Raw genomic sequence first — 16,294 nt, forward strand, 5'->3', positions numbered from 1 at the left:
GAGTGAATACAGTATGAAAGAGAAGATGTGTTTGGAGTGATGAAGGAAGAATAGACCAACCAAAAGAGGCCCCAAAGCCCAGGGGTCAAGGAACTAAGGAACTCCGTTCTAATCCAAGATTGTTTCAGTATGCTTTAAGACTTGGAGCAACACAAACTCAATGGCAATTTTCTCATCTTTATATTTACTATATTATTGCTATAATATAGTAATTGTGATACTTTATTATTTTTTTACCACATTTTATATATTTATATGTAATTTTATATGTAGTAAACATATATACTTATATGTTTACTACATTATTACCATAATAATATATTATTATAGTACTGTGCTGTTGGGAGAATTTGAGTTTGGGAATGTACTTTGAGTTACAAAGATGAAAGGCACTGCAGAACACCAAGTTATTATAAATAACATTAGGCCAAGGCTGGTGAAAATAAGCAGACACTTACCTGTTCTAGTTTTATGGTAAACATGTGCATCAGCATGTTAGTACACCTATCACACACACAGAAACACAAACACGTCCACAAACACAAATAGGCACACACACAAACACACGCAGCCCCAATCTTGCAAGCATTCTAAATATGGATACTCAGAGTAGGCTCTTTTGTATGTTAATGTTTACAGTGATGCCAAGAATGTTTTTCTAAATCTAGGAATTTTTCTAGTAATGAACGTACCCCTAAAATGGTAGGATAAAAATGTGTACTCAAATAAATTTTCCCCTGATGGAGTCATGAAGAGTTGGACATGACTGAAAAACAACTAACAACAACAAACATATGCCAGGCAATATGCTAAGCCTTGGGAATACAAAAAAAGGCAGAAGATAATCCCTGTCCTCAAGGAGCTCACCATTTAATGGAGGAGACAAGCAAACAAATATATACAAAGAAGCTATACATGGGATAAATAGGAAACAATTAAGAGAAGGAAGGACTTAAGAGGGGTTGGGAAAGGTTTCCTGTAGAAGGTGGGATTTTAGTTGGGGATTAAAGGAAGCCATGAAGGTCAGCAAGTAGAGATGGGGAGGGACAGCATTCCAGGGATAGAGGCTGGCCAAAGAAAATGCCCAGAGCCAAGAGAAGGGTCTTGTCTGAGGAACAACGAGGAGGTGGGTGTCACTGAATCAAAGAGTACATGATAAGGTGTAATAAGATAAGAAAGTAGGTTGTGAGCCTATGGGACTTGGTGGATAGTGATGCCCTCTATAGTAATAAGGAAGGAAGGGAGGAAAGATTTAGTGGGAAGGGTAATAAGTTCCATTTCAGACATGTTGAGTTTAAGATGTCTCCTGGATATCCAGTTCAAGATGTCTGAAAGGCAGTTGGAAATGGAAGATGGGAGAAGGGCAGAAATGTGGAGGCAGGAAAGGTAAATTTGAAAATAGTTTGCATATAGATGGTAATTAAATCCATGGGAGCTGATGATATACTATATCACCAAGTGAAGTAGTATAGATGGAGAACACCCAGGACAGAAGCCTGAGGGACATCTACAGTTATAAAAGGCATGATCTGGAAAAGGATCCAGCAAAGGAGAAGGAGTGGTCAGATAGGCAGGAGGAGAGGCAGGAGAGTGATGTCAAACCTAGAAAAAAGAGACTGCCAAGGAGGACAGGATGATCAACTGTTTCAAAGGCTACAGAGAGGTCAAGGAGAATAATTGAGAAAAGACTATTGGATTTGGTAACTAAGAGATCATTGATAATTTTGGAGACAGCAGTTTCAGTGGAATAATAAGGCCAGAAGTCAGATTGTAAGAAAGTTAAGGGTTAAGAAGAGAATGAGAAGAGAGAAATTAGAGGCACCTACTACAGATGGCCTTTACAAGCAGCTTAGCCACAAAAGGGCAGGAGGAGAGCTATAGGATGATAGTGGAGACAGAAGGATCAAGTGAAGAGTTTTGGTTTTGGGGTTTTTTCTTGGATAATGGAGACATGGACATGTTTTGTAAGTAGTAGGAAATGAGCCAGTATACAGGGAAAAATTGAAAATAAGTGATGAAAATAAGAATAAAATATATATGATTTTTTGAAATAGACGATGTGTGAATTTGTTTTGCTTAAATACACACACAAGTGTATGTATCCATGTACATATAAAATGTATACATTTTTAACAAGGGATTTATTTTTCTTTTTTTAAATAGTTAGGGTGGGATGGAAAGTAGATTTCTGTTAATTAAAAAAACAGAATTTTAATTTTAAAAATAAGCCACGAGTCGGACCATTGATTTAGTACAAAGTAAGAATAGAAAGGTAGATTTTTACTCAAAGGCAGCAAAACTCAGGTCAGATGCAATGGATGTTTATTTCAAATTGCTAATTTCAAGCCCACAGCTTTCCTTTCTTTTAATGATCCAGAAATTCATGGTACCCAGAGGATGAGCAACAAGTACCAGTGATGGGGAATGTAGGTCAGTGCAACTCCAAAACACAGATACTCCTTCTTTACAGCTTGCTTGGTCTGGTCTATCTTTGTTAGGTTCCCAGGCTCCAAGAACTATCCCAACATAATGATCATAGATTCAGAGCTTAAGAAGGGACTTCAGAGGCCTTCTAGGTGAGCTCCCTCACATTAATCCCATGAAAGCTGAGGCCCAGGGATGGAAAGGACCTGTTCCAAGTTTAGGACATCGTGGGAAGTCTTCAGGTGGCATCATCCCACCTATCAAAGGCTTCTACCCTCACCTCAAGCCTGGATTAAGCCTCTTTTCAAGGCTAAAGCATCATGTGTGTACACTTCTGAATCCCTCTGGCAGTCACCAGCCCCAGGCTCCTAGGCATGTTCAACCAAGCTTCTTTTATTAATGGCCATGAAGAAGGAAATGACCACAAACTACTAGGAGACATAGGTACCTAGGACAGCTACTCTTTGGCATTGAAAGCAATTCATACTGATTTCCCTTGGTGTGGATATGTCCGCCCTACTTGCTTTGCCTGCTCTATCTCTGCTAGGCTCCCAGGCAGCAAGGAATAATGACAATAATTATGGGCAATTCTATAAGGCTTTTTTAGTTTGTAAAGAACATGGTACACAGAATTCTGAAGGCTTGGTTGGACAGAAGGAATGATTAGTCTGATGAAGAAAAGACTCAGGGAGGACCTCATAGTGGCCTTGAAGGATTGTCATGTGAAAAAAGGGCTAGATGGGTTCTCCTTGTCCTCAGAAGGCAGAGGTAGGGCCAACAGGGTGCAATTATAGAACTACTCAACAGCGAAACAAACCATCTTGGGAAGAGACCTATATGAAAAGGCTATACATCCTCTTGTCAAGTGTGTTGAAAAGGATTCCTCTTAGGTAGTGACTATATGAGACTGAACAATCTCCAAGGTGCTTTTCAACTCTGGCATCCTGAGAAATTGCTCTTTCACTCAGTATTCATCTGGATCACCCCCTCTTCTAATTCTCTTCTTTGTTCACTCCAGTGCTGACATCTGACTTTTCTTTGTTCTTTTTGTTCATTAGACTCAGTCAGACTCTTTGCATTTCCTTTTTATCTACCAAAGTTCAACTACCATAGTCCAGTGCTACCCATTGGTAGTTATCACATATTCAAGTATATCCTTGGGAGGTGGCTGATGGGAAAGAGGCTGAGATGGGGGTGGGGGGAGATGGTTAAACTCTAAATCTATATACCTATGTGGCAGGTACTGAGACATTTTCCTTTTCTTCTTCCCTTTCTTTTTTGAATAGGTGGAAAGAATAAAAGCTCAGTCAGATGTGCATGGTGATGGGAGGGGCTAGTAGCAGGTGGAGACTAGAGGATAAAAAGGGAGAGGAAAAGCCAGATAGAAGGAAGTAGAGGTAACTGAATTGGGGGGAAGGGTCAAGAGGACAGCACGACTCCGGAAATTTTGCCCTTTATGTAAATCACACGTTGGTGAGTGGATGAGCTATCACAACATACTGGGACTGCCAGGCATCCAATTCCTCCATCATTCCTAGGTAGGGACCATGAGCCAAGAAGGTAAGATAATGCCCTCAAATGTCCCTAGGCCTTTCTTGCAAGGCAACACAAGGGTTGCATGTACAATCAATACTACTTTCCAAAGGTCCCTTAAAATCCTGAGTAGGGATTGACTTTACAACCTAATTAAGTCTAGACTGCTTAGAGTCTTTCTGGGCTTTCCCGGGTACATCAATCACTGGACCCAGTGGGAGACACATAGCATATTCAGATCTACCTTCAGAGAATAATAAATACAATGATCACATGGATCCCAAGCCTTCCCCAGTCTCATGAACCTATTTTTAAACAAATTTTAACTCTATTTTATATAACTCTATAGTGCTCTATCTACTGTGCCACCCAGATGCTCCTTTTTAATCCTATGATGTTCTTTTTAAATATCTAAAAACATGATTCTGAGAAGGTGGTCCTGAAGGTTCATCAGACTACCCAAGGGATCCATGGCATAAAAAGGTTAAGAACCCCAGGGCCTAACAAACCAACTAAAATAGGGAAGAAGAGAGAGTTGGGATGGACCAGATGATCTCTACAGGCCAGCCTCAACACACTACAGCTGATTCAGTCCTAGCTTGTGCTGGGAGGGGTGGGTGTGGGGGTAAGGTGGAGGGCGAAGAGAGAGAGAAGATGGAGTGATAGGGGAAAAGGAGGGAAGGCACTGCCATCTGGTACCAAGAAAGATCTAGGTCTGCCTCTATACAAATATGCATATGTGTGTTAACACAGACTCTCACACACATGAAGACCTTCTCCTCCTCTACTGCTCCTGCTTCCCTCAAAGCATTTTAGTGACTTGTATCACTGTATTGTGATACAAGTGTATAGTGACTTGTATTCAGGGCTGACCTAGATGTTCATTTGAAACCTGATTTCACTTGCATTCGCAGGCTGGGGCCCATGTCTAGAATACTCTGTCTCCCTCCTGCCTCCTGCCTCTTTAGCTCCTTTCATGTGCTCCTCTTTGAAAAACTGGGGGAATAACTGGTTCCCATCAGAAGACATACGTGGTGATTGGTGAGACTAAGAGCTGGAGGAGAAAAGAAGGGATGAGTCAGAGAGGAGAGCAGGGGCTGGGGACAAGGGGCTGGGAAGTAGTCTGATCACAAGCTCGGGAGATGCCTCCTGTGGGATGCCTTTCAAGCTATACCCAATAAGCTCTCCCCTGCCCCTCCCAAAATGTATGCTATTTATTTATCTATATACACACATCATAGTTCTAGGGCTAAAGAGACCTAGGTCCAACCTCCTTATTTGCAGGTGAGAAGGCTCTAGGAGGTTAGAGGTACCCAAGCTAACACAGGCAAAAAGCAGGGTGGGCTAGGAAATGTTTAACAGCCAATGCTCTAAAAACTGTGAACGCAACATAGTTATTAGTATAATCTGCATTTTAACATTTTCTCTATCCATTTATTAAATGTAGGAAATCAACAAAACCAAGTCAAGCTCTGATCTGGAACTTTGGGCTTACTTCTGAGGTGGAAATGCTCACTCTCAGTTAGAGATGGGATTTGAAACCAGATCCTGTAACTCCTGAGACGAGGCTCTTTCCATTTCACTACATTACCTATGTGTTCCATCAAGATAAGGAAACAAAGGGACACAATACACACATTTGTGCAAGAAAGACATAAAGACAAATTCTATCTCACACAGTTACTAGCTGGGTATTTCCCTTGACAAATGGTAATTGTGGTGGTGTTGGTGGTGGTAGTAGTGGCAGTGGTAATGCTGGTGATGGTGGTGGTGGTGGTAGTGGTGGTGATAGTGGTGGTAATAGTAGTAGTGGTGGTTCAGTGCTACAGAAATATTAGTTGTCATTGTTATTATTATTATTATTAATTATATTGCTTTGTTATCATCATCATTGTCACCACCACCATCACCACCACCACTACTACTACTATAACTACTCTACCACCACCACCACCACCACCACTACTACTACTATAACTACTCTACCACCATCATTATTACTACTACTGCTACTACTACTGCTGCTGCTGCTGCACTACTTCATCCACCCAGTAGAAAGTAAGCTCCCTGGGAGCAGTGACTGTCATTTTTGTTTTTGTATCCTCACTTAATTAACGCTTGCTGAATTAAACCCAACTGAACTGAATAAAGTGTTAGAGGTGGGCTGGGGATCAGCACACTATTGGAGGGAGCAGAGGGTATTGCAAAGAGCATTGGGTTTAGAGCCAGGAAACTTAGTTTAAATAACAGCTCTGCTACTTATCACTTGTATGACCTTTTCTCGTTGTGACCTCAGTTTCCTCACTTGCAAGATGAGGCAACTGAACGAAATGATCCCTAAAGGCAGGATTCTCTGACAATATTCTTTGTTCCCTCCTGTAACCCTGAGTCATAGCCTGGTCATATTCATGAACACCTTGTAAGATTTTGCCTCCTGTTACATGATACACGTCATCACCTTCTGGGAGACATGGCATCACTCACCTATTTCTATCCCTAGTGAAGAGGTGGCTGGGATCAGAGCTCAAGATAGCCTTGTTAATCTCCAGCTCAGAGCCCAGGGAGGGAGAGCAAATGTCAGGCTCTGAAGTCCTGGGGGTGACTCAGGTTCAAAGGTGAAAAGGGCAGAGCTAATGTAGGAAGTTTTAATGGGATTTCTTTTTTCATAGGAATCCCCCATCCCATCCTAAGGTCAAGAATCTGGGACTGACACAGTATGCTTTCAGAGAGTCTCCTTGTGGAACTGCAGACAGCAGCCAAATGCTGAGCCAACGTTATGAGAGTCTGAGATCTGTTCTAAGAGCTAAGACCCAGCATTTGTAGGGAGCTTTAAGGATTGTACATAATCTCATGTGATCTTCTCTACAATGCCGGGGGAGAGGTGCCATGACACGAGTGGCTATCTCCTTTTTGGGTCACACTTCTCTTCAATGAGTTCTCTCATAACACCCTTGCACCTGATATGTTATTGGTGGCAAGCAGCAATCAACTCGGTTTCAGCATAGGTCTCTCCATTGTCCTCTGGAAACCCACAAGTTTGATTATTTCAAGATGATGGCAGCCCATATGGCATCATCATGAAGGGGAGGAGGGGGAGGTACCAAGGTACAAAGTGACACAGTCTTTGTAATCAGGATCCTTCTGCCTGACTCACTGGACCTTGCCACCATATGTCAGCAGCCTTCTCACCCCAGGACATCTCTCAGTCCTGTCACTCCCTCTTCTTGTTGGTGAATCCCCCTTTTGATTTAAATAGTTCAGTTGTTTTCCAGTCATTTCTGACTCTTCATGACTAGATTTGGGGTTTTTTAGCCAAGATACTGGAGTGGTTTGTTATTTCCTTCTCCAGCTCATTTTACAGATGAGGAAACTGAGGGAAACAGGATTAAGTAACTTGCCCAGGGTCGCACAGCTCCTAAGTGTCTGAGACCAAATTTGAACTCAGGTCTTTTTTTGACTGCAGGCCCAGAATTCTAGTTACTATGCCACCTAGCTGCCTTAGGAATTTCTACTACAATATGCATATCCAACTAAGGGGGTTTATTTGGGGACTTGATATAGCTAGCTTTCCAGTAAGCTTCCCAAGGGCAAGGACTATTTTATCTTAGCACCTTCAGTGCCCATCACAATGCTTTGCACATAGCAGGTGCTTAAATAATGTTTGGTGAACTGAATGTAGCAGTCATCCAAGGACTGACTTAGTCACATTTAGAGAGGCATATGATGAATTTTCCAGCCAAAATGACCCCCAAAGAGCTTTTGCTAAGCTATAAAAAGGTGCTATCTGCACCAGTAGAAGAGCATCACACTGATGAACTACAAAATCCTTGAATTACTGACTAAGTTTATAACCAGGGATTTTTAACAACTAAAAAAAGCTTGGAGACCAGAGGATGAGTAGAAGTGAAAACTCTGGGGGGAACTGGAGCAGTAAGATGGCTGTCAACCCTTCAGAGGCTTTCATTTGCAAGAGGAAAGAATTACAGAAACTGATCACACTGTGACCACACTGTTCTAAAGGAGAGGCAGCCTATGATGAAAATAATATTTAAGAAATTATTTGAGCTTGCAGTTCCACTGGTTTCAATCATCGTTTCATATCCTAAAAGAGGTCATAGAGTACTTGATAAAAAAAAGAAAAAAAATCTTTTCAAAATTCTGACTGTTAACAGAGGATCTGAAAGCCCCCAAAGTGAACACTTTTAGACTGCATGAAGACAGTCACAGCATCCAGAATGAGGGAGGGGACAGCCCTGGTGTACTCTGCAAGGTAGTCCACACCTGCATCACCAAGAGTAGTTCTCTGGGTACCACAATTGAAGAGGGGATTGATAGGCTAGAGTGCAGAGGAAAGTGACGAGAATGATCCAGTGCTTCAAGATCGTGCCATAGAAGGATCAGTGGAAGGGACTGGTCATGCTTAACCTAGAGAAGAGAATGCAGAGTTGGGGGCAGGGAGGGATGGATAGTTGTGTTGAAATATTCAAAAATATACATGAAGATTTGATTTGTTTGGTATGACTCGAGAGGGCAAAAACGTGAAGGTCACAAGGCAATAGATTTCCTCTTGATATGAGGGAAAACTTTTTAATATAGTTAGAGCTACCAAAGGTGGAATGAGTTAATTTCGGCAGCTAGATGGCCCAGTAGACAAAGCACAAGTCTTGGAGGCAGGAAGATCTAAGGTCAAAGTTGGCCTCCAGCCCACTTACTAGCTATATGACTCTGGGCAACTCTCTCAGCCAGCTTCTCCATTTGGAAAATGAGAATAATAACAGCACCTACTTCCCAAGGTTGTGAGGATCAATTCAATATATGTTGAGCACTTCACACACTTTCAAGCACTATTTGCTCTTCAGTCATTTCACTCCTGTCTGACCCTTCATGGCCCCATCTGGGGTTTGGTTGGCAGAGATACTGGAGTGGATTGCCATTTCCTTCTCCAGCTCATTTGACAGATGAGGAAACTGAGGCAAACAGGGTGAAGTGATTTGCTTCACCTGAAGTGAAGTCTAGTAGAGTCTGAGCCCAGATTTGAACTGACTTCAGGCACAGCTCTCTATCCACTGTGCCACCTAGCTGCCCTTAAAAGTTATTGTTGTGGTTGTTACTATCAGCAAGGGGGTGGCACCTTCCCCATTCTTACAGCCTTCAAGCTGAGACTGGACGGCTCCTTCTTTCAGTGTTTTAGGGGAGTTTCCAAGTACAGGCTTCAGTAGCCCCTTCTTTGAGATTCTGGGGTTCCTTAGAACACTGAACTAAAACAGTCTGTGGGGGAAAGTCTTGCAATGTTTCATCCCACTCGATGAGAAAACAGTATTTGTAAAAAAGGGTTATATTATATGAGAGTTTTCCACTGGAAATATACTTTGGCTACACTCACCAAGAGGGTGAAGCAAGAGATATGAGCCAGGATGTCAGGCTGGGATTTTCCATAATGTCAGGTCAAAGATGGAGAAATTCCCAGCTTCTATCCGGGCTTTTCTTGGAATGGCCCATTATATGCATGGCTCTGGCTGCCATGGGACAACAGGAAGACCAAGTTCTATTTGTAACATCATCGTAAACTAAAAATATTTACTTTGGGACAGACCATTAGACCCTTCGCTAAATTTCCATGAAGCTGATAGAGCGACAACGTCACAGCCCTGCAAGTACTTAAATATGCCACAAATGGCATCAGAAAATGGGATCAGAATTATTCTTGATCTCAGGGCCAGTTCCGACTGGCATGAGAATGAATAGGTCCTGTGGAATTGAACTATAAGAGCAATGGAACAGAAGTGCATTGAGGGCTCATTGGTCTTAGAATCTATGTGAGAAGAGCTAAGTAGTGAGTACAAAATGTGTGTATCTATTTGACACACACTCTCTCTCTCTCTCTCTCTCTCTCTCTCACATACACACACACACACACACACTTACACATATGTGTGTGTGTATATAATATTATATTATATATAGTATGTATTTTTTCGCTCTATAATATACCCACCTTACTCAAGGAATGCACTATAGCTGTGTCTCAAGATAACTTCCCAATTAATTTACGACATTAGCTTTGGGGCTAGAATTTTGTTGCAGGTAACACCTTTATAAATGGATTTCTATTGAAAAAGGAGCAGGATCCAATTTTGATGTCCCTTATTTTCTAATTTACATGCGTTCCAATTCAATAAGTGTTTATTAAGTAGCCTCTAGGCACTGTTGTGCCGGTAGATGCTTAACAACTGGCTCTCCATCCCCCTCCAAGTAAACAAACAAAAAGTAACTGTACCCATAACACACTAAGTTGAATCTGCAAAATTATTAACATTTTCTCTACCACTTTCTTGAGTCCAGAAAATCAATAAAACAATGAATCAAGCCATGATTTATAGCATTTGCCGATTTTTGAGGTGTAGATGTTCACCCTGAAGATTTAAGAATCAGCTGGACCTGTGTCTAGCACACGCTTGCCTCTCTATAGTTGACAAAGCCAGGAGTTGGGTTTCTTTGACAAATGAGAATGGTGGACTGGATGATCTTTAAGGTCCCTCCCAGCTATGAATCTATTATCCTATGAAAATAGATATGAACATATCATTTAGTATTGAACTAGTGAATCAAGAAGACCTGGGTTCAAATCCTGCCTCAGACACTTAATAGGTATGTAAACATATGCAAGTCACTTAATTTGTCTAAGGCTCAGTTTTCTCATCTATTAAGTGGGGATGCTAATAGCACCCATCTGATAGGTTATTTTAAGGCTCAAGTAAGAAAATGTATGTAAAGTGTTCTTTAGAGTTTAAACGCTCTCTAAATGTGAGCTGCAATTATTATTTTCATACTAGAATTATACAGCTTTTATTACCTACTAGAAAATGACCTTGGCCAAGTCACTTCTCTTTTCTGGGCATCTATTTCTTCATCTATCAAGTGATGAGGTTCTATTACATGCCCTCTGAGATATCTTCCAGCTCTGGAATTGTATGAATCTAACATCAATGGGTCCCAAGGACTTCACCTTCAGGCTCATCTGATGTTTTCATAGGGAACTAAGAGCAGCTCATTAACTAACATGGGGCATTGGAATAAGACACAATATAAGTGTAATATAACATATACATCCCAATGAATGGAATGTATTTAATTAAGTAATTAAGGGGAGGTCAGGCAGGGATGAATACCTTAGCATCTACTTCCCAGTGTTTTCTACAAAACAGCCACTGGAAGCAGCTGAAAATAGGCTAGAGAGCCCACTGGTCTGGCCTCTTTTTGCACAAGAATAATTCTTGATACCTTTGTGGGAACCATTCAAAGTCTATTTGCCTTGGATAATCTGCTTTCAGGCTCAATTTAAATCTTTTCTCTCTTCACTTTCATGTGTTTATCTGGGTGTAGCTAAAAGATGTCTCTGAACAGTCCCCAAGACAATATAAAACATATTAGCATGCCTTTGATGTCCACTGAGGTCTCCTATGGAGTTCTCTGTTCTCTTGGAAAATGCATTAAAATATTTTAAATAAAGTCAACAAAAGAAATAGGAGTGAGCACTGTAATTGCATTTCTGACACAGAATGAACTTCATTCTTCAGCTTGCCTTTGTTCATCCAAGCAAGGGAGCATAGAAAAGAGCAATGGACTTTAATTATTATAAATATTTGAGGTTAGTTGGCATGTTGAAAAAACAAACAAAAACTAAGACTTTCTGTTGCAAAGATCCCCATACAAGATAGCCATTATAATTCACCCTCAGAGTTCTTCCATCCTCAATCTACTTCTGGTCTAGGTGACTCCATCTCCCAAACAGAGTGCAAGTGTGTATGTATATCCATGTATATATGTATGTATATATATACACACACATATATAAATATATTATATATGCATATGTATATGTATATATATACACACTCATGCACATACACATAAATGTGTGGAAATATGCATATCTATATGCACTCACATATACAAACCTACCTACATATGTATATGTATGTATATGTCAACAGAAGATACATGTATACATGCATATATGTATATATAAGTATATCTATATCTTCTATACATACACACATATATACACATAAATATATGTATCTGTGTGTCTGTATATATATATGTGCATGTGTGTGTATCTGTATCTTCTTTGATTTTAATATTATTATTTTAATTCCTTGAAATTTCTAATTCTTTCTTCATATTCAATTACTGATAACTATGTTAAATGTAAATGACTGGCACACACCATTCATCATAACCCCCTGTGGTACTTAACTGACTTGAGACATCTATGGGTTAGCTACTTAGGCTATCTCTCCCACTGTAATCTGGGAATTATGTACATATGCATATAAACCCAAAGAATGGGGTGCGTCAAGTGGGTAAGAAACATATTATTCTATAACAGAAGACTTTTGAAAGCTGCTAAGTGAGCACATCTCTCATCCTCAAGTTCTGGGGAGCTAGTAAATAGATTTTTTTTAAAAAGGACAAGAGGCAGGTACATTACCCCAGTGACATCCATGACTTTAATGGCAGCAAGCTGTCCAGTTTTAACATGACGACCCTGAAAAGAAAGAAATGGAGAGCATTAGTTTGGGAGGAAGTAAAATAGCCATCTGAAGATTCACAGAAATTTTAAATGTGTGGCATGCTCTGATTTTAAATTCATATTATGAATCAATTATTAATTCCATGACCAAGCCCTAGAGCACAGATCCACCGAGGGCACCAAGCTAAATCAGGAACAGTCTGGTGCCTTCCTACAATTTGCTAACCTTCTCCCTGCAGCTAAGATGAAAGCAGAGGATCACAGCACTGTACACTTAGAGATGAGATTTCCACTGAGTCCAACCTCCATAGGGAATCTGGGATTTGGGAACATTCTGAAGCCACTTGCCTGAAGTTCTACATCTAGTGTCTAAGGCAAGATTAGAACCTAGATCTCCTTGGCTCCAATGACTGTGCCCTATCCATTACACCAATGTCTCCCCATTAAGTGAGCACATTGATGGCCCACCAAGCCTAACACCGTGCCTGACACATAGTATGTGCTTAATAATGGCCTGCCAACTAAATATTTTGAGGCTAGGGTGAGACACAGATACTAGAAATGTAAACCACCATCAGACAACATTGGAAGGATCCAGAACCTGGACTCTCTTGGTTGCTCCTGGCTATCTCTTTCTTCTTATCTGGTTCAAGTAAAAGTATTTCAAATCCCAGCTTAGATGCCACCTCCCACACAAGCCCATTACTGAACACTCCCTTCTGGGTCTTTGTCCTCTGTTCCATCCCTCTTATTCACTAAACTACTTGGCTCACTATTATCTATGGGATCAAACAAATTCTCCTGCTGGGCATTTAAAGTTCTTCCTAACTTGGGCCCTTCCTAATTTTCCAGTCTTCTTACAACCTTAGTTCTCCCTACAAAAGCTAGGATCCCATGACCCTGAACCACTGGATGTTCCTTGTACACAACACTCCATCTCTTATCTTATCACAGGTATCTCAATGCCTTTGGCCTGACTGTTCCTGATACCTAGAACTCTCTAGCCCCTCCCTTCTGCTTCTTCTTTCTCTGGATTCCTTTAAGACTCCGCTCAATCAGCACCTTCTGTAAGAGGACCTTCATGGTCTCCCAAACATCTGCTCTCAAATGACCTATGTGTGTTCTGTATCTATCTTGTGTGTAAAGAACATACCAGTGAAGACTTTAATGTATGTGACCTCATAGAGATAAAACTGCATAAAAGGAAACCTACAATTAGCGATTTTCCCTAGTCCTGAGCACCTTTCATCAAATGGAATGCCAGAAAAATCATAGAAGTTAGAGCTAAAAGAGAACAGAGCCATTGTCTAGGGCAAAATGAGACTAGTGATGGGAGATAGCCCAGTGTCTGCCTGGGAGTCAAGCAGTTCTACTTTCCTTCTCTCTCCCTCTCTCTCTCTCTCTCTCTCTCTCTCTCTCTCTCTCTCTCTCTCTCTCTCTCTCTCTCTCTTTCTCTCTCTGTCTCTCTGTCTCTCTCTCTGTCTCTCTCTCTCTCTGTCTCTCTCTCCTTCTTTCTCCTTCCCCTTTCCCCTCCCACCCCCCACTAATTTCATTAAAGCATTTATAAATTGTCAACCTAAATCAGAATGCTTACCATACAAGGAGGGGAAAAGGGAGGGAGGGAAATGAGAGAATTTGGAACTCAAAACTTAAAAAAGAACACAATGGATCTTAAAGATTGTTTTTACATGTAGTTGGGGGAAAATAAAATATTTTTTAAAAAAGAAAACATACATTATTTACAGTTGTCAGACAGTAATATGGATAGAAATAGGAATTGCAGACAGAGAAAGATCTAAGAGCTCAAAAAGTCTTTGTACAAGTCAAGGAACACAAAGCCCAGAGAAGGGAATGATCTTGCCCCCAGCAAGAGAGCTCAGCCAGAACACTAGTGCTGGGCTTGGAGCCAGGGGCCATAGTGGATCTGAATCTCAAGGGGAACCATGTTTGGTTTTTAAATAAAAGCCACTATATTTCAAACTCTTAATTTAAAGGACAGATAGCTTCACCTATAACTTGACCTAGATCTTCGTGCTGAATGAATTAAGCTTTATTCAATTCAATTCAAGCATTTATTAAGTCCCTACTCTTTGCAAGGCTTTATGATAGATACTGGGGATATAAATAAAGACCAATGCCACCCCCCAATTAAAGAAACCAGTGTTCTCCTTAGGGGGAGAGGGGAGGAAGAAGGTTACAAGATGTATATTGAGAAGTAAATAATGTGTGCCACGTTTTTGGTTTTGAACTGCTAATGCTAGTAGAAATAACATAGAAATAAAGTGCATGAAGTCCCCAGGGATTTAAGATTTGTCCCTTGCAATTTTCACTTTATTTCCATACAACCAAAGTTCACTTTAGGTCTGGCCAAATGACTGAATTAGCTACCTAGGAATCTCTACTGGAGCCTCAATGAGCTCTTAGAAGTGGGGCAATTAGCAGGCGGAACTTAGTCCCTAGTGAGGTATCTCCAAACTCCCCCACGGAAATCCAAGCTGACCTGAGTTGAGCTGTCAGACTTTGATGTCGAGAAGAGAATAGGGAAGCAGGGCTGAGAGTGGGTTGCCTCCTACATTGAGGGGACATCATGCCATATTAGGATAGAGATTATTGGCAAACCCTTCAGGGGGGAATGTTAAGGATTTATAGGATGCAGAGATGAATAAGAAACCATAGACAGGAGGACTGGTCAACTTAACGAATAAAGACACTACCTTCTTCCCATCACCCAGTTCCCATATTAAATCACTTAATTTCCTGTGTCACTGCTTTTGATGAGCAAAAATAAAGATGGTTTTCCAATAAAACATCCTTTTCATATGTCACTCAGGGAGGTGAGTAAAACTGAATTGGTCAGTCGCATTCCACGTTCTAAACTAAGCAACTTCATCTTGTGTCCTAATATTTAAATGTTCAAATGAAAGTTAAAAAATTATCCCTTATTTATATTTTAATCAAAGAAGCATTTCTGAAATATGTAGAGCATGTTGGGCCCCATACTAAACACTGGAGAAATATATAAAGGTCAAAATGGAAAATAACACATACCCTCTAGTGGGGAATATAACACAAACACAGATAATTAAGCTTAAAGAACATATACGTAAACTAAATTTGGGTTTCAGGTACAGTACTTTTTCAAGTGTATTTAAGGGAAGGTTTGGGGTGTTCTGGAAAAGCAGTGGACATGCCCAGTGACCACAATAATGCAAATGAAAATTAAGCTACAAACATCAGAATTCAGATGGAATGCAATGACTAATCTTGGTTTCAGAGGATACACACTTCTTTCTTCTCAGGAGGCAAGTGGTGAACCGCAGTTATGGATAACTGCATACACCGTCAGATGTAATCACTTTCTTTGTCTTGCTTAACTGTTTTTCTTTGTTACATGGGAGAGCTCTACGGCCCAAGTGACAGTGGCAGGAGGTAAGGGAAGAAAACAAGTATTTATCATAAGCCTACTATGTAGGCAAGCTCTGTGGGCTAAAATAGTTTCCCACTGACAAAGCCACATGGTGGTGGTGATCTCAAGAGGGGCAAAAAACTGCTATCAGGCAGGACTCAAAAAGCCACTGGCAGCCCAAGTGTGTCAGAAGATAATGTCACTGGGTCCCAAAAACAAAATGGAAAGAAGCACACCCACATTAGGGATTGGGAAAATGGAAATGGAAGGTTTTTGCTTACTCAGTGTGGTATGACTTCTTGGTCACTAACCATCACTCCAAGAACTCCCATTTGGCCAGTCACTCACTTCCTGCCCCACAATGAAGATGCTGTTTGTCATATTTCTGGTCAGTA

The 16,294-nt window shown here is 40.8% G+C and overlaps 1 protein-coding gene across 4 annotated transcripts in view; it reads right to left on the minus strand.

The window, feature by feature from the left end:
• TNIK (TRAF2 and NCK interacting kinase) overlaps positions 1 to 16,294 on the minus strand; it is a 436,634-nt gene that overhangs the window by 191,487 nt on the left and 228,853 nt on the right. For all 4 annotated transcript variants that reach the window (XM_036754967.1, XM_036754966.1, XM_036754965.1 and 1 more), the window contains exon 3: positions 12,452 to 12,508. In XM_036754967.1, the coding sequence (XP_036610862.1) occupies positions 12,452 to 12,508 (57 nt within the window). The remainder of the gene's footprint in view (positions 1 to 12,451; positions 12,509 to 16,294) is intronic.

The sequence above is a fragment of the Trichosurus vulpecula genome, chromosome 4, assembly GCF_011100635.1.
Source record: "Trichosurus vulpecula isolate mTriVul1 chromosome 4, mTriVul1.pri, whole genome shotgun sequence".
Taxonomy (NCBI): domain Eukaryota; kingdom Metazoa; phylum Chordata; class Mammalia; order Diprotodontia; family Phalangeridae; genus Trichosurus; species Trichosurus vulpecula.